The 26,088-nt window shown below is 41.8% G+C and overlaps 1 protein-coding gene across 1 annotated transcript in view; it reads right to left on the bottom strand.

Moving 5' to 3' along the window:
• The window catches only part of XK (X-linked Kx blood group), a 50,076-nt gene extending 31,241 nt beyond the window's left edge, over positions 1-18,835 (bottom strand). The window contains exons 1-2 of the mRNA XM_045996140.1: positions 18,382-18,835; positions 10,466-10,728 (exon numbers count right to left, since the gene is read on the bottom strand). Of these exons, the coding sequence (XP_045852096.1) occupies positions 10,466-10,728; positions 18,382-18,626 (508 nt within the window). The 5' untranslated portion in view covers positions 18,627-18,835. The remainder of the gene's footprint in view (positions 1-10,465; positions 10,729-18,381) is intronic.
• Positions 18,836-26,088: the final 7,253 nt, after the last annotated feature.

Here is a 26,088-nt window from a genome sequence, read left to right as displayed (position 1 = left end):
GTTCATTTTCTCTGGCGATCCACAGACGACTATACAGTTTGGACCCCAAATTATCTATCTTAAGGACAGAGGCCGGGGCTATATCCATTGACTACCATCCCCTTTAGTTTGCAGGTGGCTCCACAGTGTTCCCCCACCCGTCTCATCTATATCTGAGCTGCGTTCTCTGGCATAGGAGAAAACCTGGAAGCAGAAAAAGAGAAATACCACAGTGTGTGCTGGGACTCACGGTTGATGTGGGATGCTGGCAATGCATGTGGAACTCTTCCCCACAGCTGCACTAAAATCGAGAGGGCCAAGGGAAAGTGGCTCAGAGTATCCAAGAGCCTGCTCTGGGCCCCAGATTTAGCTTTCCTGGCTATACCTCCATTCTTGCTTGCAAACTACATCTTCGAACTATGATGATGCCCAACTCAAAATGACAGAAACTGAGAAGAGGCAGAAGCATACCCATGGAGTCAAATCCTTTAATAGCACTTGCTGATGGCAGTAGCATGGGGCTCCCTCAACTGAGAGGGGACCTGCCAGTGGAAGAGGCCATGAGGGCCCTCGCCAGGCTCTAGAACACCAGCAACGGCAATTCTTCCTGAATTGGGACATGTCATTAATTAGACAGATTGTCCCATCCCTAAGGAAGTTTAAGCTCAAGGTCTGGCACTGCCTACTCCACATACTGCGAGGCAAAGGTCACGGGCCTTGTTGCTTGCCAGCTCCAGGATACAGGCTGTCAGGTCACTGATAAGCATGCAAAGCACATGGTCCAGTGGCGGTTCAATGGTCTCCCCTCCCATGCTGCAAAAAACCAGTTTTATTCCCAAGGATATCTTTATTTCAATGTTCCTAATCAACATCCCTTTGTTCTCTTTTGAAGTGGTTTTTAACACCTGTCCACTCCTTCATAAGTAATAAAATCTTTTAACATGTATCCATATCTATGTAAGTGACACATGATTTTACCTTTTGAAAAATATCTTTTCACAGCTTTGAAAGTCACAATGAGATGCCTGATAGGCAGGTAAATGGTTCATAGAGAATGTACTTCATGTAGAGTTAAAGCCCAGGAGTGTCTTTTCTTGGCTCTCTTAGCTGAAGCCAAAGTGCCAACAGAACTGTGTTCACTCTGCCTTTTTCTGTCTTTTAAAAAATTGCCTCTAGGAGCACCTGGGTGGCTCAGTGGGTTAAAGCCTCTGCCTTCATCAGCTTGGGTCATGATCCCAGGGTCCTGGAATCCAGCCCCATGGCAGGCTCTCTGCTCAGCAGGGGGCCTGCTTCCTCCCCTCTCTCTGCCTGCCTCTCTGCCTACTTGTGATCGCTGTCTGTCAAATAAATAAAATCTTTTTTAAAAATTGCCTCTATACTAATACTAATGTACTAATGTATTTCTGTTTTGTTTTTGTTCATTTATGGCCATTAAGTTATTCCCCATCGTTGGCAGAAATGGATGAGAATTTGGTTTGAGGATCTGACCATCTGGAGATCTCTTTACACGGACTCATGGTTTATAGAGATCCAGCCCCTGCTGGGTGAGAGGCAACAGAGAATCTGGTTTGTCAGACTTTTTGTTTATTAGTCTATTTTTAAGCTTAAATCAATTCAGAATTTCATGCCCTTTGGGAGGGAAACAGCTTTTTGAAATCTGGACTGGGAAGATTTTGTTTCTGTATTTACTCTGGATCCATGGTTAAAATTGTAAAATTGAAGCTGTTTCTCTGGAGCTATATGTTTCTGTATCTGTAATTCAGAAATGCCTTCACCACTGATTGTGTGAATGTGTGACATTTTCTTACCTTAAGATGGTATTAATATATTAGATTATAAAGTCCCTGTCTTAATTTAGAGGAGCTCTGTCCTCATTGGTATATGTAGATAAGTAATTGCTTATATAAACGGAATATAACAAAAATTTCTTAAAATACAGAAATCAAATATTTTAAATGTGCTAAACTTTAAAAATGTATTTTAAGAATTCAAATTTATATGGAATTTATGTAAATCTTTGACAATTTCAACTAGTATAATATTTGGGGTTTAATGAAAACAACTGATTTCTCTGATATGTATTTTTGTGAAATATAATACAAGCATACATTTTTATGCCTCTTGGGTATAGTTTTGCTGAACTTACACAGGTTTATAATCACGTGGGCTAGAATTACCTACAGAATGTTTAAGATTACAAAAATATCAATTTATGTTTAAGCAAATTGAATCATTGTTCTGACAAACTTGTATTTCCACAGTAATGAGGTTTTGTAGTATGTCACCTTGAAAGTGTTTCCAAAATCTTTAGATAACTGCAGACCTTTGACCGATATTATGAACCATTAGACACAGAATGGACACGTAGGTCATTTCTAAGTAAGAATACTAAAACATTCATTACTAAGCATAATTTTAGTTTATATACTTTTGCTTCTTATTTGTATATGCTACAAAGAGGCTAAATCTTTGGGTTTATAGATGAATGAATTCATGAACTCTGCTAAAATGACAGAAATTCACAATTATCCACAACCCTCCCCCCCAGTTTCTTCTGTGAAATGCAAGTGCTTAACAGTTATAAGTAGGGGCACCTGGGTGGCTCAGGTGGCTCCCAGGATTCTGGGATGGAGCCCTGCATCAGGCTCTCTGCTCAGCAGGGAGCCTGCTTTCCTTCCTCTCTCTCTGCCTACTTGTGATCTCTGTCTGTCAAATAAATAAATAATAACAAATAAATAAAATAAAACTTATAAGTAATAAATATGAATGAGACTATATGTGACTTAGACCCTACTACGAGTCTCAAGATAATGAGGAATGGTTATATATCTTTTTTTTAATTAAGTACCAAAAAGAGAATGTTTCTGTCTGAAGTAAAATCACTTGTTATCGAATTTCCTATGGCTGCTATAACAAATTACCACAAACTTGGTGGCTTAAAACAATACACATTTGTTCTCTTAACAGTTCTGGAGGTCAGAAGTCTGAAATCAGCTTCCCTGGGCTAAAATCAAGGTGTCGGGGCACCTGGGTGGCTCAGTGGGTTAAGCTTCTTCCTTCAGCTCAGGTCATGATCTCGGGGTCCTGGGATTGAGCCCCACATCGGGCTCTCTGCTTAGCGGGGGGCCTGCTTCCCCTTCCCCCTCTGTCTGCCTCTCTGTCTACATGTGATCTCTCTCTCTCTCTGTCAAATAAATAAATAAAATCTTATTTAAAAAATAATAATATATTAAATATATATATTATACATAATATATATATTTAATATATTAAATAATAAAAATAATAATTAAAATAAATAATAAAAAATAAAATAAAAGTGTCAGTAGGGCCCTGCTCCCTTCAGAGGCTCTAGAGGAGAGAATCCCTTTCATGGCCTTTTCTAGCTTCCAGAGCTAGATTCCTTGCATTTCTTGGCTAGTGGCCCTTTCCTTCAGCTTCAAAGCCAGCAATCCTCACATTATCTTCTTCCTCTGTCGTCAAAACTCCTCCTGCCTCTCTCTTATAAGGGCCCACCGATGTCATTCACAGTTTTAGGGATTAGAACCTGACTATCTACAGGGTCATTATTCAGGCTCCCACTTCGCTTCTACATAATCTGTCTAAATAGCAGAGATTCCCTATCTCACCACAGTAACACTTTCTTATGACTTTATCATGCCCTTGATTATTCCCTTTTTTTTATTATTCCCTTTAAAATAAAAGAAACCTGCATTTAAAAATGTGTTAGTGATTTTTGTATGTTTATTTAAATATTGTATTGTTACTTTATTTAATAAATAGCCAAGCTACAATCACCTGTATACTTAATTCTCAAATCTCCTGGGAAATTTTCAATTTTACCTTCCAACACTGAATCCAAAGTGAAAAATGAAATAAAACTTAACAACACTTTTGTACTCAAAACTGTGGTCCCTCTGAAAAACAACCTGAGGGTTTTGAAGGGTCAGGGGTGGGAGGTTGGGGGAACAGGTGGTGGGTAATAGGGAGGGCACGTTTTGCATGGAGCACTGGGTGTTGTGCAAAAACAATGAATACTGTTACGCTGAAAAAATAAATAAAATGGAAAAAAAATTAAATTAAAAAAAAAAAAACTGTGGTCCCTAAGAAGTAAATAAGATTCGTTCTTTTACCTCATAAAAAATGAGAAAAAAATAGCTCAACTTGCTATGTTAGTTTGATTAGTTGCATAAGAAAAAGTCAAATCAAAAGAGGTGTTCAGGCTTCCATAGATTAAAGCCGAACAGGGAAAATATTATGTCAATATTTCATTCTATGCCGTACGCAGAGTTCCTAGAGATTTGTCAGCACCCTTATTGTCTACTATATGTTTCTTTAAAAAAAAAAAAAAAGATTTTATTTATTTATTTGACAGAGAGCTAGAGAGCACTAGCGGGGGGGGGGAGGGAAAAGCAGGCTCCCCACTGAGCAGGGAGCCCGATGCAGGGCTCGATCCCAGGACCCTGGGATCATGACCCGAGCCGAAGGCAGTCACTTAACAGACTAAGCCACCCAGGTGCCCATTTATGTTTCTAATTGTTGGATTCCTGCTGGTGCTTTCCCTGATGATATCAGGCAACAACCTGCAGCTCCCCATTAGCCCCATGGACCTCCTACTGAAAAAAAGTTCACTAAATCCACTGCCGGAGCTCAGGCACATCTGTCTTCCTCGCTGGCATTCTCGAGTACCTGACAGCCAACATCCTGGAGCTGGTGGGCCAGGAGACCCGCAACAACCACAAGACGTGCATCACCCCAGAGCCCGTGCAGAGGGCCCTGGGCACCCACCAGCACCTGAGCCGCCTCTTTGAGAATAACACCTGCCCTCAGGTGCAAGTCCAACAGAGACAAAATTTAAAATGTTACTTACATCCAAAATTTGTTTGATGCTATACTCCTGCCAGGAGCCCTGGCTATTATTAAAGTCCCTGGTCATTTTAAGTCTGACTCTCTGGAAGCCAAAGAAAGCCACCTTGCTGATGTCTCTGCGAAAATGCCACTCTTATGGGATCCAAAGACAAAACCTCTGTCATGGTCCAGAAAACTGCTTCCCCTAGTGACAACCCAAGAGAATTAGCTAGGGTAACACAACAACTGGCCCCTGAAAAGGAAAAACAGAACTGGAAATCTAAAGGCTGCTGGTGTCATGAAGACAGAAATGGTTGGACCCAATAACAAACCAGTCCTGCCAGTCCTAACTGATAAAATAACATTCATTAATCAATATTAGTGGGGAAACGCCAACAAGGGCGCAAAAAGCACTTATCTTCCTTGCTCTATATGCCTTCCTTGCTCTATATGCCCTAAATTTAACTCAGGGAAACCTACTGGCCCAGATATTTTGATTTGCCCCGTGGACCACTCAGATTTGGCAAATGGATTTCATACAATTGCTCCCATCTACTGGGCAGAAGAACATTCTCGTAATGGTTTGCATGTTTTCAGATTGAACTGCAGCTTTTCCATGTAGCTAGGCAACTGCTTCTTCTGTACCTAAATTCCTACTAGAAAAGGTTATTTCCCCTTGGGGACTCCCCTTTGACCTTCACAGTGATTGAGGAACCCATTATAGGGGTCAAATTCTTCGGCAAGTCCATGCTGCCTGGCCAGTTTGGCAGCTGTGCGTTACCATCCTCGGTCTTCAGGACTGGTCAAGTACAAATGGAATTACTAAACTCAAATATCTAAATCAGTTGATATCTTCCAAATACGTGGCCGAAAGCGTTACCACTGGTTCTTCTAACCCTTAGATCTACTCTCTTCAGGATGCATAAACTTTTGGCTTTTGAAATAATTACAGAATAGCCAATGCTCTCAGCCCCCACTTCTTTTGACCCACAACTAATAATGAGGTGGGGGGTGGGGAGATGTACTTCTGTTTTGCAAAGGCCTGATCAAGTCCATAGAAAATAATCACACTCTGGTAGAACAATCTTTCCATACTGAGCTCCTGGGAAACCAAGACATCAAACATCACACCTTACAGTCTGGATATTTCAACTATTGGAAAAGACATCTCCAAACAGACTCTCTTCACCCTCACTGGAAAGGCCCCTACCAGGTGTGATTAACCTCTGAGCAGCCAAACTTCAAGGAGTAAATTACTGGATTCATGTGTCTCATCAGGAAAAAAGCCCCCAAATCTGAATGGATCAGCACACCATCTGGTGACCGAACAATGAAAATTTCCAGGAACTGAAGCAGATGGCATCAGAAGTAGACAGCGTACCCAAGATGTATGGACCAGGCCTATATTTAAGTATGTTTTCTCTTCTCACTCTGTGTTTAATCTTGTCATTCAGGCTTTCAATTGTTTCTTCCCTAGTTTTCCTACTATCCTTTAGCTTTAATGCACCCTTTTAGCTCCACCTTACAAAAACTCTCTGATTCTGCTAAACTTACTGATTTCTGGATTTGTGCTAGAGGAAATAATACACACGATGATGAATCTAAATTGGTGGCCTGGCTACTATCTTTAGAAGGATGGTGAAATCTACCTGGCAAATGTGTAGGATCTTCCTTTGGTACCTTTGAAACCACACATCTTCCCTCCTGGAAAACTGGCACAGAATATTATGGTTTTCCATTGGGTCTCCCCCCACCCACCCACCCACACACACACACTCATAGTGCAATACTCTCACTCAGGGCTGGACTCTTACCCAAAATTCCTTTTTTAAAAAAAAAATGACGGAAATGGCAAAACTCTAGGGTATCTCCCCGTAAATATTTGTAACTATACTATTTCATATGACCTAGATGAACATGAATTCACTCCCTGTTGGAATCCAGAAGATTCTATTCCCTGTGGCAGGGCAACAGGAATGCAGTAATACTGGAAATGGGAAGCTAATGTGCTCCCCATTCAATGGTACTTCATTGGGGACTGACCAATATCTGGTAAACATGGAAACTTAGTTCAACTTACTTTTTTCCTAGAGATCTCCCAGACCTCAACCAAAATCTTAACTTACACTAGATCAGCTCATTTGTTACTTCAGATCTGTAGAAATTTAAAGTGCTTACATAATCATTCCCACAATGCTAGTAAAACACATTATCACGTGCTCTGTATAATAATGATTACATTTCTGATTATGAGATCGTTTCTTTCATTCCAGGGGAAAGAATGTGGGCAAAAGGACCCAATTATGCTTTATCCTTAGAAGAGAGCAGGTACTTATTTTTATGTGGAAGAAACATATTCTACACTATCCTTCAACTGAAAGGGATGTGGAGGGATTGTTGCCTTACCCCTGATACCGAAATGAGAACAATCCTCTCTTCTTCTGCTTTTATACCCAATGTAGGGTCTTTGTCCTATCAACTTAAAAGAACATGTCGGAATTGGGAAGGTTTTAATTATGGCTGGATACCTACATATAACCCTATAATGGGCAGAAAAATTGGGGGACATGCTTTCACCAGAGCCTTTCTTCCTTGGGTTGAAGTAGCAAAAATTAAACAAAACAAGACAAAAAAACAATTCGCAATCACTCTAAAGTTATGTCCACCACTTTCAGTGCTTCCGTCCAAGGTTTTGCATATCAGCAGACCCAAATCCATAGCCTTGCCAAAGTAGTTCTATAAAACTGCAGGGCCCTAAACCTCCTCACTGCCCAGCAGGGGCAACCAGTGTCCTACTCGAAGAAGAGGAGGGAAACTGATTGAGAAGTGCATTTCAATCACTAGCTACCACTGGGCTTTTGGTCCTCAGTTTAATCTTTTTAATTTGAATTAAATTTCTTCTGTGTTGTATGAATAAGCCAATGTCTTCTTCCCAAATGTATGTATAAAATAAAATTCTTTTCCTTTGAAAAGCTTTTCTTGAAACTCAAATAATCATGGAAACTAAGCCATACACCTTAAAGGGACATACCTGAGATGATTCATTTTTCAATCCTCTTATTGTTCAAATGAGGTCATTGACATTCCTTATCATTTCCCTCCTCCATGGGACAAGACACTTGAGGATGGGGTCCTCCTCAGCTCTGTGAGGAAAAACGACTGAGGATGGTCCTCTGCTCCACGGGAAGAGACCCCTAAAGAAAACCCTCCTTAGCTCCATGGGACAAACCATACTATCCACCTACAAAGAACTATATTTTGACAAAAATGTCAATATGCCTGAAGGACATAACTGATCACCAATGTGTTCTGTGAAAGATCTTGATCAAAAGGGCGAAATGTGAAAGGACTTCAATCTAAAATAGACCCAGAGGACATGAAATGGAAAATCACACTCCTGTGCCCAAGGAAAACAAAAATTAAGGACGAGAGACTGCTTTTTCATAGTGTCTGATTTACAACAAAACTGATAATACTGTGATTTTCTTAATGATAGGGAAGTAATCAGAGGTTGCTTCGTATCGACTTGGAAAGACTTGCTTATGGTTTCCCAGAGGCATGAACAAGAAATGACCCAGGTTGCCTGGTCTGGCAAAACGAGCGGAGTTGAGCTTTGTTTGTAAGACTGAACTGGTTTTGTCTGCTCGAGGAATTTTTAAGGCTGGTCTCTACTTGTTTCCAACAGATTCCAACTGAACTCTCCCCTCTTTGCATTCCCCGCCCCGAAGGACGGCCTACCTTCAGCGGACCTGCCTGCAGCTTGCTATCGTTTGTGGTCCCAAATTACAATTCCTCCGCTATTCCCAAATAAACTCATCTCTTTTTAGGATTTTGACCTTGCCTCTTCATTTAGATCAACGAAGACGATCTTCATTTTCAAAAAACTTGAGGGAAAAGACTGGATCAGCAGGCCAAAATCAAATGGGCTATCACCACTTCTGCTCTCTTGCTGTGTCCCCGTCACATGGAAACACCAAGAACCGGGCAAAGGGTAGAGTGGCATGCAGAGGACTCCCCTTGGTCAGTGCCCATGCCAGTTACAAGCACTTAGAAAACAAGGATACTGCTATATTTATTGAGCACCTACTGTCTGCCTGGGGGTGTGGGAGGCATTTCACATAAATATTAGTGCACCAAGGTTCAAGACCTCAACTTATCATCCTGACATATCTTAAGAATCATAGTCACTCTGAGGTAACCTGAATGAGCTCTGCCGTGCAAATACCCTGTGACCCTGCCATAAATTAAGCCATTTTACTAGTGAGCCCAGAGGGTAAAATCTAGCCTAGGCAGAAAGAAGAGAATACTGAGGGAAGTAACACTCATTAAGAGTGATTTATTTTTGGGGCGCCTGGGTGGCTCAGCGGGTTAAAGCCTCTGCCTTCAGCTCGGGTCATGATCCCAGGGTCCTGGGATCGAGCCCCGCATCGGGCTCTCTGCTTGGCTGGGAGCCTGCTTCCTCCTCTCTCTCTGCCTGCCTCTCTGCCTACTTGTGGTCTCTGTCTGTCAAATAAATAAATCTTTTAAAAAAAAAAAAAAGAGTGATTTATTTTTTTAATTCCATTTTCAGTGTTATCTTAAGTATGCATTCTTTCAACTGAAGGCTTTTAACTCATTTTTGCTTACCTTTATGGTAAAACTTACCAGAATGTGTGGTTTTCCTTTACCTATAACATTTGGGAGGAGTTATTTCCTCGCCTCATATAAAGGCTTTTCACTTGTGTCTTAGGCATGTAGAGGTTTTTTTGTTTTTGTTTTTTTAAATCCTGCTTAAGCAAAACCTGCCCTCAACTTGATGATGTAAGAACAGTGTAACGGTTAGACAGCTGTGTTCATTTAAAAGCTGAGCTACCTATTAGAACTTCAAGAAGACAGGAGAGTGCTCTTGATTCCATCATTCATGACAAAGAACCCATTACAACCAATGCTCTCAGCTGGTTTAGAACTATCACTGAATGACGGAGGCAAAATAAGAGACCCAGCTTCTGACGGGTGTATTTTCAGCCAATGGCAAGCTGTTTTTCCCAAAATGGTCATGGCAGTGAATTTCTAGGACTCTGCCATTCCCCCGTCAAGAGTCAGAGCTTTCCTCCCCTCCCTTTCCTTTGAACCTTCGTGGGATTTTTGACTGTTTCAACAAAGAAAACAGAGCAGAAATAATGTCCTGTGACTTCCGAGGCTGGTTCACAAAAGGTGATAGATACTCTTCCACCTGCCCTGTTTCGCTCCGAGGACACTACCCTTGAAAGCAGCTACCAGGCTGGGAGGGAAGCCCCAACTAGCCCACATAGAGAGAGGAAATAGAGAAGATCAGAGGCACTCAGCAACAGCTAGCATCGGCCGTAAGCACTATGCGGGAAGGAACCCTCCATGGGTTCTAGCCCCCTGTCTTCGAGCCACCCCAGCTGATGCACAGCGAAGCACAGGTGAACCCTTCTGAGCCGCCTGCACAAATTGCAAATTCATAAAGCAAAATAAACACTGTTATTACTTTAACTAAGCTTTCAGTTTGGTAACTGGAATGCAGACTCTGAACGGAAGGCTCCTATGAATGAATTTCACATGAAACAAAAGAAACTTGATATTCGACTCCCTGCTTTGACCCCAGAATGGAGGCGGAAATGAAAAATATACATACATCTTCCAACAGTGACGTCCTGCTGCAGGGCGCTTATGTACAGTTGCAGAGTCAGCTGCGGGGCTGAGCCCAGGAAGGCCTGGATCACCGACGCGCGGCTGAACGCAGAGCGGTGCGTGAAGAGCTTGCCTTCCGCCTGGCCCACCTCCTTCTCGACTTCTTCTGAGAAGCCATTCTTTGGCATCTGTCGCTTCTTGGTGATGCTGACATAAGGCTCTTCGATGTGGCCTGATTGACAATAGATGCAGAAGACTTCAAAACACCTGCAAACAAATCAGCAAGTCAGGGTAATCAGAGACAGATGGGATTCTGTCTCTGCTTACACTTATGAGCTTGATTCTCAAAGCTTTGACTTGGCCACTCTGGACTACAGCCGCTTCTCTCAAATCATCCACTCCGAGGCGTTCTGAGCATGAAGTGAATCCTCTTGCGGCCCTCCAGCAGGTCAGCTGGAAATGACTGTGAACCTCATTGAGAGATGACACCAAAGGCCACTGAAGCCAGGAAACCAAGAAGGTAATGGGAAGTGGTTCACGCTGCAGAGTCCGAGAAGAATGTTCAGTTTCCCTTTATGACACTCATTAGCTGTGCAGCCCTGGGCAAGTCATTTAACCCTTGAACCCCTTTCCCTCAATTATAAAGCAGAGATAATACCTACTTGGCCACACTGTTATGGCAATAATACAGTAAAACGGTGTGCATGTTTGTGTGTGTACTGATACATGTAGGCATATATATATATATTTTTTTCCATATCCAGTAGATGCCCCATATCACCTCAGCTAAAGCAGCAGCTATGGTTGGGAGAGCCCCTAACACAGAGCGGCTTGCCATCTAGCACTTGCCTATGAGACCACAATATACTACCTAGCTCTCTGCTCTCATAAACCCTTACGGGACATGACTAAAGTCAGTCCCGTCTGGAGGTCTGTCAGCTATGTCTTACTCATGAATAAGCTTGCCCCAGGGATGGAGACTTAACCAGTCACCTTTCTAGAATAACAGAGTACCCGGCTTTTAAAATTGGATTTTCCTCTCTAGGTAATGATAGGGATACTAAAGGGAGGAAGAGTGCTGATGTGCGTGATTTAGTTTGAAGTGCACGCGCGTGCACACACACACACACACACACACACACATGGATTGAGGGGTCAGTCGAGGGACGGAAACACGTATGAAACAAAATGTTAACTGTAGAACCTAGGTGGTGAGCACTGTACAATTCTTTCAAGTTGTCTTCTGTATGTTTGAAAAGCTTCATAATAAAATGTTGGGAGAAAATGGGTTTTCCTTAGAAGTAAGAAAAATGCGCGTGGCCTTAGGTTTAAAAATTGTTAAAGGATGTTTTTTCTCACAACGTGCATTTTTATCACAACCTTATAATGCTGCCAGAAGGTTTTATGGCTTCATCTATTTTATTGAAAGTTATTAACTTTGTACTCTCACCTGAAGCTACTATGGCAACAAGAATACATTTATAATTTTAAATAATAAAACTTGATGTAAGAAAGGAAATGCAAGAGCCTCTCTGATGAATACAAAGTGGGCATATTTTGTGACTGCTGTCTTTGTTCATTTCTTCCTGGGAGGAAGAAGGTACGTGGCAGTGTATGTGTATATGTAAGAGAAAGAGAGATAAGGTGGGGAAGACAGGTTTGTCTGGTACATTTTGTCCAATGGGGTCAAAGACACTTTGATATAATACATAAAAACAGGTAAAACAGCCTGGGCCAATCTGTTCAACTGAAAATAATGAAGTACAGGTTATGAGTTCAAGTTTAGCTAATGCAACTGACTTTTCTCTGAGAAAACCCTCAAATCTCCAAGAACTATTTGAGGCCTAGCAACTTCATGCAACAAGGAGTACAAGACAGAATAAATTGACCATCGTCTTAATTCTCAAATATGTGGTGAATGCAGATGGATTTTGCCAGTGCTGTGGGAAATGCAAAGACAGCTGGGGTACACCTGCCTCGTTCACAGAGGTGTTCATAATCTAAATGGAAAAGGGTACATATACACAATGAGGATACTAATGAATACAATATTTATATAGCACATTCAGTTTACAAAATATTTTTCATATATTAACTCAGAAAGCCTACTGCAAAGATTTGAGTCATAGCATTATTTGCAATAGCAAAATTCTGGGAATAATCTAAGGGCTCCAAAATAAAACAATAATTAAATAAATCATAATATATATAGTCAATGAAGTATTACCCAATCCTTAAAATTGATGGTACAGACATACATCTACTAATATATAAAAATGTTTACTATATTTGGCAAATGAAAGGAATAAATTATAATAGAATACATATAGAAAATTCAATTTTTTATTAAAAAAGTCACATACATAAAAACATATAAATCACACATACAAATAAACAGTGGAGTGCTTAATTTGACTCATACTGACTCAAGAGACTGTTAAATAGTTAGGAATCGTGAGCCAGTTGTAAAAAAAACTGGTAGCTTGAAATAGGCCATGACAAGAATATTTATATCACAGAAACCAGGAAACTCTGCAATTCAGAGCTTTTTCCCCCAAGAGATAGTTTACCAGCTTACTGCTATAAAAATATGAGTAAGGGTATACAACAAAAGGGTAAAAATTCTTTTTAGGCAGTCAAATTAGGTTTTTTAAAATTTTTTTAATTGTGTCTGTTTTCTGCTCTTCTGTCCTTTCAACAACAAATATGTTTTACTTGAATAATAAAATAAAACTTAGAATTTTTTTTTAAAGATTTTATTTATTTATTTGACAGACAGAGATCACAAGTAGGCAGAGAGGCAGACAGAGAGAGAGGAGGAAGCAGGCTCCCTGCATAGCAGAGAGCCTGATGTGGGGCTCGATCCCAGGACTCTGGGATCATGACCTGAGCTGAAGGCAGTGGCTTTAAACCACTGAGCCACCCAGGCGCCCCCAAACTTAGAATTTTTGAAGACTAAACAAACTACCAAACACCAGCACAGGCTAAGAGGTGAATGGATGAAAACAAAGGTTCAGAGGAGAAAGCCAGTCTCTTGATGCTGAGGAGGGTGCTGTATGAAACAGGAAGCATGTACTGAACTGTTGACAAACTGAAACTTCAAGGTCTACCAATAGGGATTATAGAAGGTTCCAAAATGGCTAATGACAGAGGTGGCCCTGAAGTCCAAGTGGCCACCCTCTCAATCCACTGTTTTTCTCAATTAATAAATTTATCTCAGCAGAGTTTTACATATAGTAGGTGTTTAACAAATGTGTGTATGGTCCTAAGACTTCCCCTACTTGCCACTACCGATAAAGAGAACTGATAAGAAACAAACTACCATTCTTCTTGGAATTCTGCAAGACTCAACCAATTACTCCAAATCCAGGGTTTTTCCTTTCTTTTTTTCTTTCCTTTTCTTTCTTTCTTTTTTTTTTTTGGAGAGATTGTCTAAATATAGCTGTTAAGTTAAATATTTTCATCAAATCTTTCAAGGCTGTTTTTCAGTATCATGTAGACTGAGGGGTGGCAACCATTTTCTGTAAAGAATTTACAAAGAGTAAATACTTTATGCTTTGCTGGTCACAGTCTGTATCCCAACTACTCAACTCTACACTGCAGTGCAAAAGCGGCCATATACAATACATTAAATGAATGAGCATGGCTGTGTTCCAATAAAACTTTATTCACAAAAACAGGTAGCGCAGATTTGGTCTGTGAGGCATAGTCTGCCAACCCATAACATAGATAATCAGCAGGCTGATCCGTTTTTTTTCACTTCACCCCATTTTCAAACATCATAGGGGAAGGAGATTATCCCTTAGCTGAAACCATGCTTGTTGGTGTCTCCACAAATAATCTGTGGTACCAGAGACCCTTTAAAGCAGTTAATAAAAACACGTTTCCAAAAGAAATTCTATGACTTCCAACACACCATGTTGTCTTCATGTGACACACATGCTCAGTGAGGCTACACAAGAATCAAACTAGTTACATAAAAAGCACCACCTGACCTTTTAAAAGCCACCTGCATAATCTCCAAGAGTCTCAATTTCTCAAATGTAACAAAAAAGAAAATGACAGGTCTCAGGGTTTTAGAGTGGATGGAATTAAATACTGTACATAGAAGCACCTCGCAAACAACAAAAAAAAGCTCTTCCAATATAGGGCATTATTATTATTTTAAAATCTTTTGAAAGCCTATTATACAAAGAAATACTATGATGAATCATGTTGCAATGTTCTGTAAAAAATTACTAGGATTTCTTAGCTTTCATTTTTACAAACCCAGACTTTCCTCACTATACCAGTAAATAAAAAGAGAGGAAAATTCCTTGAACTTGAAACGCATTTATATTTATTTCTTCTCCCAATTAATTTGAAAAATTAACATAATTGTAAAAGGATGAGAAACAGATTCTACTGTTGTTAGGTGTTTTCCCCCCTCTGGTTTTCCAGAATATCCATTATCATTCACAATAAGATCATCTTTAAAATAAAAAAAAAATTCAAGATACTATTCAATGATCACATCATTCAAATTTAGCCTTAATAAGGAAACGACAAAAACTGCAACTACAGTTTTAAATATAAGACTGATAAATGAAATATGGTGCTTTCCCAGTGCTTTCCTAAGGGAAAGAAGGAGGGCGGCCTAGTTTTTAGTATTTAGCCCATAATTATTACAGTGTAATGCAGTACAGTTTAACTGAGTGAATTCAAAAACATGAGTTTGGCTACTTAGTACCCAACCAAAAATAAATTTTCCAAAGACAATTTCAAACTATTAGGAAGTCAAATCAGTAAAGAGGGGAAAGAAACAGACCATGCCTCTCCTTTGGGGGAAATAATTTTGATCTTGAAGTAAAGCTGATGCCTTGGGAGTTAAAATAGAATCAAACTGTCAGCAAGAAAAACTTCAAATAAGATATTAAGTCCTGGGGCTCCTGGGTGGCTCAGTAGGTTAAAGCCTCTGCCTTTGGCTCAGGTCATGATCACAGGGTTCCGGGACGGAGTCCCACATTGGGCTGGGCTCACTGCTCAGCAGGGAGCCTACTTCCCCCTCTCTCTCTGCCTGCCTCTCTGCCTACTTGTGATCTCTCTCTCTGTCGAAAAAAAAAAATTATTTTTTAAGATTTTATTTATTTTTTTGACAGACAGAGATCACAAGCAGGCAGAGAGGCAGGCAGAGAGAGAGGAGGAAGCAGGCTCCCCGCTGAGCAGAGAGCCTGATGCGGGGCTTGATCCCAGGACCCTGAGATCACGACCCGAGCTGAAGGCAGAGGCTCCAACCCACTGAACCACCAAGGCGCCCCTGTCGAAAAAATTTTTTTAAAAAGATATTAAGTCCTGAGAATACACAATAGCAAATTGCTTCTCTTAATCTCAAAGCTAAGAGGTTTGGACCCATGTTTTGTGTACCTCAGTTCTAAGATCATGGGTCCAATTATCTCCTTGAAATAAATCGGCTCCATTAGAATGAGAGAGTCCTTGTTGACAGAAGGGGCTGGTTCGGTGCTTTATTTTTTAAGTCTTATCCTCTTTTTTCCCCCAAGAAGACAATGACCTACTCAGAATTTTCTGGAAATAGGTCTTTTTACGGTATTGAAACTTTTTATATAGCTTGAGAAGTTCTCTTCAAAGTACCCACCTTTTTAAAAATAAAGTTAAAATATTTTTACTATAAAAACGGAAAAATGTAGAGTAGTATATAATAAGGAGAAAATGATATACTTTTCTGTATTTTCCAGGGGATAATTAAAAGTGCCCATAACTCCGTGATCCAGAAATTACCACTCTCTACAACTTGGTGTATTTCCTTGAGCTCAGGTTCATATGTGCCATCCTATTTTTATATGTATCACGTCACTAGCTTTGTCTTGGGTCACTATTAGAATTTAGAAAGATTTCAAATGGCAGTAATGATAGAGGTCACTCACCTGGATAGCTATTTAGGTCATTGTTTAGATTTTGCCAAGATGACCAAACTGTTTTAATTTAGGATGGGACTATTGGTAAAATGTACTCTTTTGCTTTCTTTCATAGTGTGAGGAACATAATTAACCAAACCCAATTTCTTTTTTTCTTTTTAACCGAACTCAATTTCTAAGAAGCTTTGTGAACATGGTCTGAGGCGTCCTATTCCTCATCTATAAAATGGGAACAGTGACATCTACTTCATGGTGAGGATTCAGCATCCTGAGGGATCTTAGCATCTACCAAACCATGTAGCACAAGCAGCACTGAGAATGATCAGTTTCCCTTGATCTGCACTTCCTTTAAACATCGCGAGCAATGAGTTTTCTTTTCACAGATGAGGTTAATAAATGATAAGTGCCTTGCCCAAAGTCAGATCCCGTTGATTTTACTGAGCGGGGTGGGGGGGGGGGGGGGGATTACAATCAGGATGCTGTCGCCTACTTGGCCAGAGAGGACTAACTCCTCACTAAATAGCTCCAAGTTGCACGACTTTAAAAATTCCTCTCTCTTTCTCTCTCTGTCCTTTTTTTCCCTCCTAACTCTTCCCTTGCTCTCAGATGTCAGGAGCAACGCTTTAGCTCTGCTAGTGTGCTTGTTTCTGTTCCTTTCTAGGATTCTGTGGCTTCTGGAGGCTGGGAGACTTGCTCACCCAGTTTGTCCTGACTGTGTGTGAGTTGCAGGGCGGTATTCTGAGCGTCAGCCGGGGACAACTGTATTTAATGTGAAGTGCAAAGTTTTATAATAGGCCTCTCTCAAATCTATCTTGCTACTGGACTTCTTTGCCTCTGTGTGTGTTGAGGCAGGGGAGATATTGCCTGGTAGGGAAAGATTAGTGACTAGATGACGGGTAGAGAAAGATTCCTGGCTACCTGAATCTTCCTGCGGCTGAGCTCTAGCCTTTCTCTCTCTTCCAATTCATCTCTCGCCTGTGTCTAAATTCTGTATTATAGGGGGCGCCTGGATGGCTCAGTGGGTTAAAGCCTCTGTCTTCGCCTCAGGTCATGATCTCAGGGTCCTGGAATTGATCCCCTCATCCGGCTCTCTGCTTAGCAGGGAGCCTGCTTCCCTCTCTCTCTCTCTCTGCCTGCCTCTCTGCCTACTTGTGATCTCTGTCAAATAAGTAAATAAAATCTTAAAAAAATAAATTCTGTATTATAATTTGCTTTCTAATACAGATAAGAATCCTTTGTTTTGCTTTTCCTTGCAGGGGTGAAAGGTGTCAACACAACACATTTTAAACTCTCTTCATGGTCCTTAAGCCAATCTACTTCATTACCATGCATTCTACTTGCTTTGTGTTAATAGAAATTAATTTCCAGAAATGCCACTAATGGTTTTTTTTCTTAATGCAGGCAAGTTTGTGTCTTCAAGGCACACTGTGTTCCAGCTTCAACGACTGTGTTTGTTAAGCAGGGCCGGAAAGCATTTCCACAACCCTGTTTCCACACCAAGAGAATGATGTGTGGATTTCTAGAGCTCTGCGTAAGAATTAAATAAATTAGTATTTGTAGAGCGCTCAGAACAGTGCCTGGCACACAGGAAACTCCACGTGTTTGATAAATTAAAGAATCTGCACACGCTTTTGCTCTAAAGGCGATTTAGCCTACACACTTCTCAAGGGTTTGTCACGACACAAGCCAATCCTGCCAGAGCCCACCTGACCCCCGAGAAGTCTTGTATTTTACGAGGTCGAACTATATGCAACTACCGTTTCTGTTGGTCAAGTTCAGTTGAATATTGGCAATTTCATATGCGAGAACCTCAGAAGAAGGCGGCCCGCCCCAGCTTTATTCCCACTCTCCCCGGATTCTGTCGCATTCGCGTGACTGGAACGGTGGGGCCCGAGGAGCAGGGCTGGGCCGGCCTGGGCCTGGCACCCAGTCCAGCCACCCGCCCCTCCCGGAAGGCCGCCCCTCTCGGCCAGGGCAGCAGGGAGAGGACCCGGGGGCCCGCACGCACCTGAAGAGCGGCCCGAGTTGCAGCAGGTGCAGCAGCAGCACGAGCGGCCGGTCGCGGCTGAAGTCGCGGTGCACGAAGAGGAGCGTGAGCTGCACGAGCGCGCAGGGCAGCAGCGAGAAAAGCAGCGTCAGCGCCTGCCACATGCCGTCCCCGCCCGAGCGGTAGGTGCTGCTCAGGTACAGCGCCGCCGTCGTCTCGGCCACGAACAGGAACACGGACGCCAGCACGGAGCCCGGGAATTTCATCTCCGCGCGTCAGCGGCGCGCACCGGCGGCAGACGGGGTAGCGGCGGCGGCTGCCCGTGGGGGGGCTCCCGGCATGCCCGGCCCCGACTGCTCCCGCACCCTGCGCTGCCCGCCGAGGGCACCGGGCCGGCCCAGAGGCCGGGGCGCTGGAGCGGGGCCTGGGGGCGACCGGCCGGGCTGGAGTGGGGCAGGGAGCGCGGCCCCGCCGAGACACGCCCACGCGCACCGTGCGCCGCCCGTGCGCCACACTGCCCGCTGCGTCTCTGCGGCGACGGTCCTCAGACGGGCCGCGAACCTGCGTCTTGCGACTGCTCGCGCCGCAACCCCAACGGCTGCGGCGGGCCCTTCTGGCCCCGCGCTCAGCCTCTGGGTCCTAGAGCCCTTGGGCCGCGCTCCCGTTCACATCCTTTTGAAAAACTGCGACCAATGGGGCCCAGAATCCGGGTCTGGACGCCTTTTCATCCCAGTCTCTATTTTGTGGGCCTAGGGAACGCCTAATTCCTCAAAGAACCAGCGTTTCCGGTCATTTCAAAAATACCCAGACCACACAGATGCTTTTCAAAGTAGAAGTGTAAAGTCCTGTAGCTAGGATTTACCGTTTCAGTGGGTCCCGTAAGCATGCCCTTCAGTCTTCCAGATACAGTGGTCTAAAACGCTGTTTGTTGTGGCTGAAGAGCATCAGAGACAATCCTTAGGAGCCAGCGCCTGCTCTCCCAGAAAAACTGCCTACACAATCTATTCCTCTGGAACTGTGACTAACTCGCAGAGGGAAGTCCAGGACCTAATAAGGAAACGGTTTTCTAGCCCAAGGCATACCTCTGCTTGCTAGTGTGTGCCAGCCCCAGGACTAACTCCTTTTCACTCACTGAGCTTGTGACAACCTTGTGAACATCAGGATGGGCTCAGCCCACCCCCCTGTCCCTCAGAGTTTGAGCAAGTCACTAAATCTCCCTAAAACTCTGGTCCTAACCTGTTCCGGAAGGGATTAGACCTTAATAATTACAAGGTCCCTTTCCCTGCTGAAATTAGGGCAGTCCATCAATCATAAGGCTTATCTGTCATTTTTCTATTTAGGAAAATGATGTCGACACAAATAGAATATGAAGATTCAGAAGAAATCAAGACAAAAATTGTAGAGGGAGAGAACATGAAAGGCCGTTTTTCTTCATTCTTGTGTGGCATGGGAAAATCTATTTACAAGGGTTGAGGGGAGGATACAGCCGACAGCTGAGAGGTAGCAGGCCCATTCTCTGAAAGGATTACTAATATCTATTTATAGAACCCAGCAGGCCACCATGTCCTGGATCAAGATACACACACTGTCACAAACACAGAATAGGCAGCAACACTCCACAGAATATTTGGGTAATATTTTATTTGACACCGTATTAAGCTTTAAAGGACAAATTAATTTGTAGCTTAGAATTATTAATTAGAGTGCACTCAATATTTAGCATTGGATTTTAATTTAAGGCAAAGGATTATCACAGGTTCCATATGATTAAGTAGACTGTACATAAATATGGGGAAGGATAAGCCAATAAATAACGTTGCTTTAAACACTATAGAGCCCAGTTTATGGTGAATTATTTTCTACAGTACAAAAGACAGAAAACACATTTGGAAAGATCACAGTGCTTAGAACATTGTAACAGCAGTTTTTAAAACAGTAAGGTGCGTCTCTAAGCTTCTGACTCAATCTTGCTTCTAAAGAGATTTCATTATACCACGCTAAGGCGGTGAGAAACTCCCCCCACACTAAGGGGAGGGAAGATCAACTGACTGTAGCACTTCCCCCTCCAGGAACAACCAATAGCAAAAGCTAAAATCTGATGAGTATTTGCAAGTTGATCCTTCTCAGTGTGCACACCAGCTAACTTGCCCCAATGACCGTGTCTTTATGTATTATCATTTACCATTTTGTCCTTGAGAATAATGTATACATTCAAGCCTATGATTGCTCTTTCCCTGTAATACCTAAGCGGACTTTGACTAAAGATCAGTTTAATATCACGTATTACATTATACTTTCTTTCTATGACTGAAATATCCATTTTTTTAAAATATTATGTACATAATAATAGACTTATAGAAAGTGGTTTTTTGGTATAATAATATGTAACATACCAGAATACTTGAGAATTTGGTTTCGTTATAAAATACAGTACTACAACATTTTGTGATATAGTAAAATATCTGGCAGAATGTTCTGCTCTAAATTTAGACCTAACTGCTAACAATACGTCTTTGAACGCGCCTCAAAGTACCCCTAAAGAAATATAATTAGCAAGAGGTCATAGAACCTGTTTTTGGCAAAAAGACATTTTTGAAGAAGCCTCTCATTTTGTGTGCAAGACTTTCAAAATTTTAGTTATATGCAAGAGATAACTGGTGTTGGACTTAATGTTAATGGAAATTAGAAGTTTAAAGTAAGGACAACTAATCTCTATTATTTGGTGTATTTTTTATAATTTTATGTTAAATCTGCATTTGTGCTGAGGCAAGTGTATTGCAAAGAGTACAATTTTATTAATAATATTAATTTATTGATCAGTTCTTCAAAATTTAAGACTATTTTAAATAATAGTATGTATTCATTCCTAGATATAATTAGGAATAAGCACTTATATTTTATTGACAGATCGTTCTTTTGTATCCCCTAAAATAATAAAGAATTGCACTAGTTTACTAGAGAATGTGAAATGTATCATTAGGAGGGTGAGCTTTTTTTCTCCATTGATACAATCATATTTCTGTAAGTATTGTGAATTGTGCAAAAACTCTTTTTGATGAAGTAAATCCTATTCACTTGGTAAATACATATTCCAAAATTAACATGTGGTGCTTAACTATTCCCCATTATATGGCTTTGCAAAGTGTTTCCTTAATAATTGGATTCTACAAAATCCATTTTAAAAATGTTTGTTAATTTAGCGCCATTAAATCCATGAGATTAAAACTCAGACTGTCTTTCCAAGTGGAGCTCTCCCAGATGTTCAAAGCTGGAAAGCTGTTTCCTTTTTAGAGAAGGGGCTGCCCTTCATGATCAGACAGATTCTAAAACCAAACTCTTGCATTTCAAATGTTCCACTCCTACTCCTGGAGAGTCTATATAAAACTGATGGTATACTTTGCATTTTCAAGAGCAAAGGGATTCTGCTGTTAGTTTTCAGAAGACATTTCTAATACTGAAATACTAAAGTCCTAAAAAACAGAGACAAAACTGATCATTAAGATCAATCTTATTTGAATACATACACATTATTAAGAGTTACTGCAGTCAACTTGGACCAAATTCAGCGACAGAAGTTGATAACTGGTAATTGCCACTTAAGCACAGATAACAAAGCAAAACTTAATGGGGGCGGCATCAGAGGTCCCACTAAAACAAAGGCAAAAAGATCATTTGCTGAAGATTGACAGCTGTTAAGCTTACACACTTGGCAAAAACAGTACACATTAAAGCATGTAAATCAACACCACACGCAAAATAGAAAGCAACAGCAGGACGGTATTACTCTATTTAAAAGGCTGTATTATACACATTCAGATGTTTCTCTCCTCATCTTTCTAGAGTGCTCATAATTTCTGAAAGCATGAGAGGAAGGTGTGTATTTGGGTCCTTTCTGAAGATCTACATCCATGTGCAAGACATTAAAGCCATCTGCTGGGGCGCCTGGGTGGCTCAGTGGGTTAAGCCGCTGCCTTCGGCTCAGGTCATGATCTCAGGGTCTTGGGATCGAGTCCCGCATCGGGCTCTCTGCTCAGCAGGGAGCCTGCTTCCCTCTCTCTCTCTCTCTCTGCCTGCCTCTCTGCCTTGTTGTGATTTCTCTCTGTCAAATAAATAAATAAAATCTTTAAAAAAAAAAAAGCCATCTGCTGGTTTCAGTTTACTACAGGGTTCTAGAACAAGGAAATGTATCTTGGTTCTCGAGTGATTCTGAATACAAAGAATAAGTAGAGATAGGCTCCAAAAAAAGTGGAGAAGGAGGGGAAGACACAAAAGCTTTTCTCATGTAGAGACACTTGCAGGAATTTCAGAATTCTTGTCCCCAAAATTGTAGTAAAGAATGATCTCAGGTCTCTGAGGACAAGATAATTAATAGGGATTAATATTCTGGGACAGAACCATCATTCTGATATCTTTAATGGGCCGGGGTGTAGGGAGGAGTATTAAAACTCCACTGTAGAAAAGACAAATTTTGGAAGTATACCATAAACATAGCATGTCAGACTACGCATGTTTTTACATTGGCAGCTGGGCGACAGCGACAATCAGGAGGTTGAAACTTACAGGCACAGCTCAACAACTTCTAACAGTTTTCTTTATCCAAGAGGGCTTTCTCAGTCTGTGATATGTTAATACACCATAAAAATCTCCAAAAGGGGGCAAAAGACCAGAACTTGCCTAACTTATTTAATCACAGAATCTATTTTTCCCCAGGGCAGCTCTTGGTATTAATGTTCAGAATTTGGGGAAACACCGCAGGACTCAAATAACATGCAGTGGTTTGTCTCCATTTCCTCTCCTAACAACAAAACATACATCAGCTGTGGGAAAACCTCATCAGGACTGTGAAGCAGCAGTGAATGCCAGCCCTCTGCTGTTCAACACAGTGGCCAGCCCACATGTGGCTCGTGAGCCCTTGAAGTGTGGCTGGTCTGATTTGCAACGTGCAGTAAGTATAAAATACACACCAGATTTTGAAGATTTTGTCGTGACACACACAAAAAGGTAAAATATCTCAATAATTGTGTACTGATTACATGTTGAGATGAGAATATTCAGGAAACATTGAGCTAAATCAGATACATTATTCAAATTGATTTCATCTTTTTGTTTTTCCTTTTTAAATGTGGCTACTAGAAAAATTTTAAATTGTATGTGGCTCTTGCTTTCGGCTCTCTTTGTGAAACTCACATCTGTTGTCTTCTACAGTTGGCTACTAACGGCTCTAACTTGACGGAAGCTTTAATGAAAATGAATGCTGAAGATAGACAACTAGAAGTGTAACTAGGGCCCTCATTAATTATGCACTAATTTATTAGAGGGCAGTTAACACACAGTGAAGACCCATTCATTAATCAGCATATACCAATTCACCATTCAGATATATCTAAGAGCTGTTGGGTTTTATATCATATGTGATACTGACTCTCCCTAAGTCAGTGAGTTTCTCTCTCTCTCTCTCTGTCACTCAAACACACACACACACACACACACACACACACACACACGCAATTTCGTACAGGATGGGGCAGGACTAAGAAAAACCAAAGAGCAAACAAACAGGAAGGGCTTGCAAACTGTTTTCACGGTCCTCCACAGTCAAGCCTCACCTCGTGTATCTTTTCTCCTTGTTTCCCTTCTTCCTCGATACTGCACCGGGAGGAGAAAGGCAAGAAAAGGAAAGCTAGCCTGCTCCTTTCACCGTATGACTCACCAACAAACTGCTCCAAAGAACAAAAATATGATTTGGTTTTCCTTTTAAATGATTTTTCAGATTCAGTTCAGAGGTGGAAGTAACAGGTACCTGAAGGCAAACAAAGATGCAGGCATTTCTGCAGATCAGGTCAGGGACTTTGCCATTTGTGGAAGAGTCTAGGTGGAAATGACAAGGTCCAGTATTTGAAGGGAATTTTTTGAAACATTTTTTTACCCCTAGAGGCATCATCCATCAGGCCTCTCAATTCATTAGCACTTCTAATTAAAGAAAGAAGGAGAGAGGGCACCCCGCCCCCACGGCCCGGTAGGAGATTTATGGTAATGCAGGAGGCCCAGATACTTAATGTAGCATCAACTCTGGCATTTTCCACAACACTACAAATACAATGAAGAGGTTTCTTTGTGGAGGAGAAGCAGGACAAATGCAGCCGCCATTCTATCCTCCTGCACAGCTGACAGGGTGAGCTGTCCTGGACCCGAGACCCCGCTGCACAATGGGCCCAACTCCTGCTGCGGCTGACCTTGAGGTCAGCCCTTCTGTCCAGAGGGGAGTCCAGCCTCATGGAGCCTGGAGCTTTTAGCTACAAATGGACCTGGATGGAAGAGATAAGGAGAAATCCTGCCCTCCCAGGCAAAAGGAGGTCACATGATTAAGCACACACAGGAAAAAATAAACATCAGAATGTACTATTTAAAGACCAAAGGGAGGACATGAAGCTGCTGAATGGCAGGGGAGGCTGGTGATGGGGGTGGGGGGGTGGGAATTAGAGGTCCCAGGAAGCAATAAAACCCACAACATTTGGAGCACCAGCCAGTTTCCCCACCTACCTGTGGCTGCCTTTCCATTTGCTTTCCTGGCCAAGTTTATGCCAAGTTAACGTGGCCTTGGCTATTAATTTGGGACAGTGTTAAATAAACAACCCAGATCCCCCAAAGAAGGCCTCATATGTAATTGAGAGTATGCTTCTATTGCTATATGTCACACAGTTCTGAGGCCTGAATTACACTGAGGCCTGAATTACAAACTCAACCAAAAATACTTTATTTCCCAGTTCATTTTTGCTCTGCAGAGCTCGCCTGCCAGCTCCTTTTCTCACATTACTGGCACTGTAATCCTTTGTTTCCAGCAAGCAAAATAAATATTTGTATTAAAAGGAGCTCGGGCTAAACCAGCTTATTCCTATTTACTAAGCCCCAGTGAATCAGGAGGCACAAATACTATGGTCAGGATTGGTTCTAGAATAAAATATATTCAGGGGCGCCTGGGTGGCTGAGTGGGTTAAGCTTCTGCCTTTGGCTCAGGTCATGATCTCTCTGCTCAGCAGGGAGCCTACTTCCCCCTCTCTCTATCTGCTGGCTTGTGATCTCTCTCTGTGTGTCAAATAAATAAATAGATAAAATCTTTTTTTAAAGCATTCTTTTTTTTTTTAAAGATTTTATTTATTTGACAGAGAGAGAGAGAGAGATCACAAGTAGGCAGAGAGGCAGGCAGAGAGAGAGAGGGGGAAGCAGGCTCCCCGCTGAGCAGAGAGCCCGATGCAGGGCTCGATCCCAGGACCCTGAGATCACGACCCGAGCCGAAGGCAGAGGCTCAACCCACTGAGCCACCCAGGCGCCCCGATAAAATCTTTTTTTTAAAAAAAAAGAATAAAATATTTTCATTTTTACCCATCAAGTGATCCAGACCCCAAGCACTGTATCCACATACGGAGATTCCATTTGTCTAAAATGCTTATTTGAGGTCAAAATCAAGTACAGTTTTCTACACACATCATAGGTACTTAAAATCTAGGTTCCTGGGTGCTTGGGTGGTTCAGTGGGTTGGGGCCTCTGCCTTCGGCTCAGGTCATGATCCCAGAGTCCTGGGATCGAGGCCCGCATTGGGCTCTCTGCTCAGCAGGGAGACTGCTTCCCTCCACTCTCTACCTACTTGTGATTTCTCTCTCTGTCAAATAAATAAATAAAAACTTAAAAAAAAACCTAGGTTCCCTTTAAAATACATAAAGGACCTGCATA

Source organism: Meles meles, chromosome X (genome assembly GCF_922984935.1).
Source record: "Meles meles chromosome X, mMelMel3.1 paternal haplotype, whole genome shotgun sequence".
NCBI lineage: Eukaryota > Metazoa > Chordata > Mammalia > Carnivora > Mustelidae > Meles > Meles meles.
This window is presented reverse-complemented; position numbering and strand designations above follow the sequence as displayed.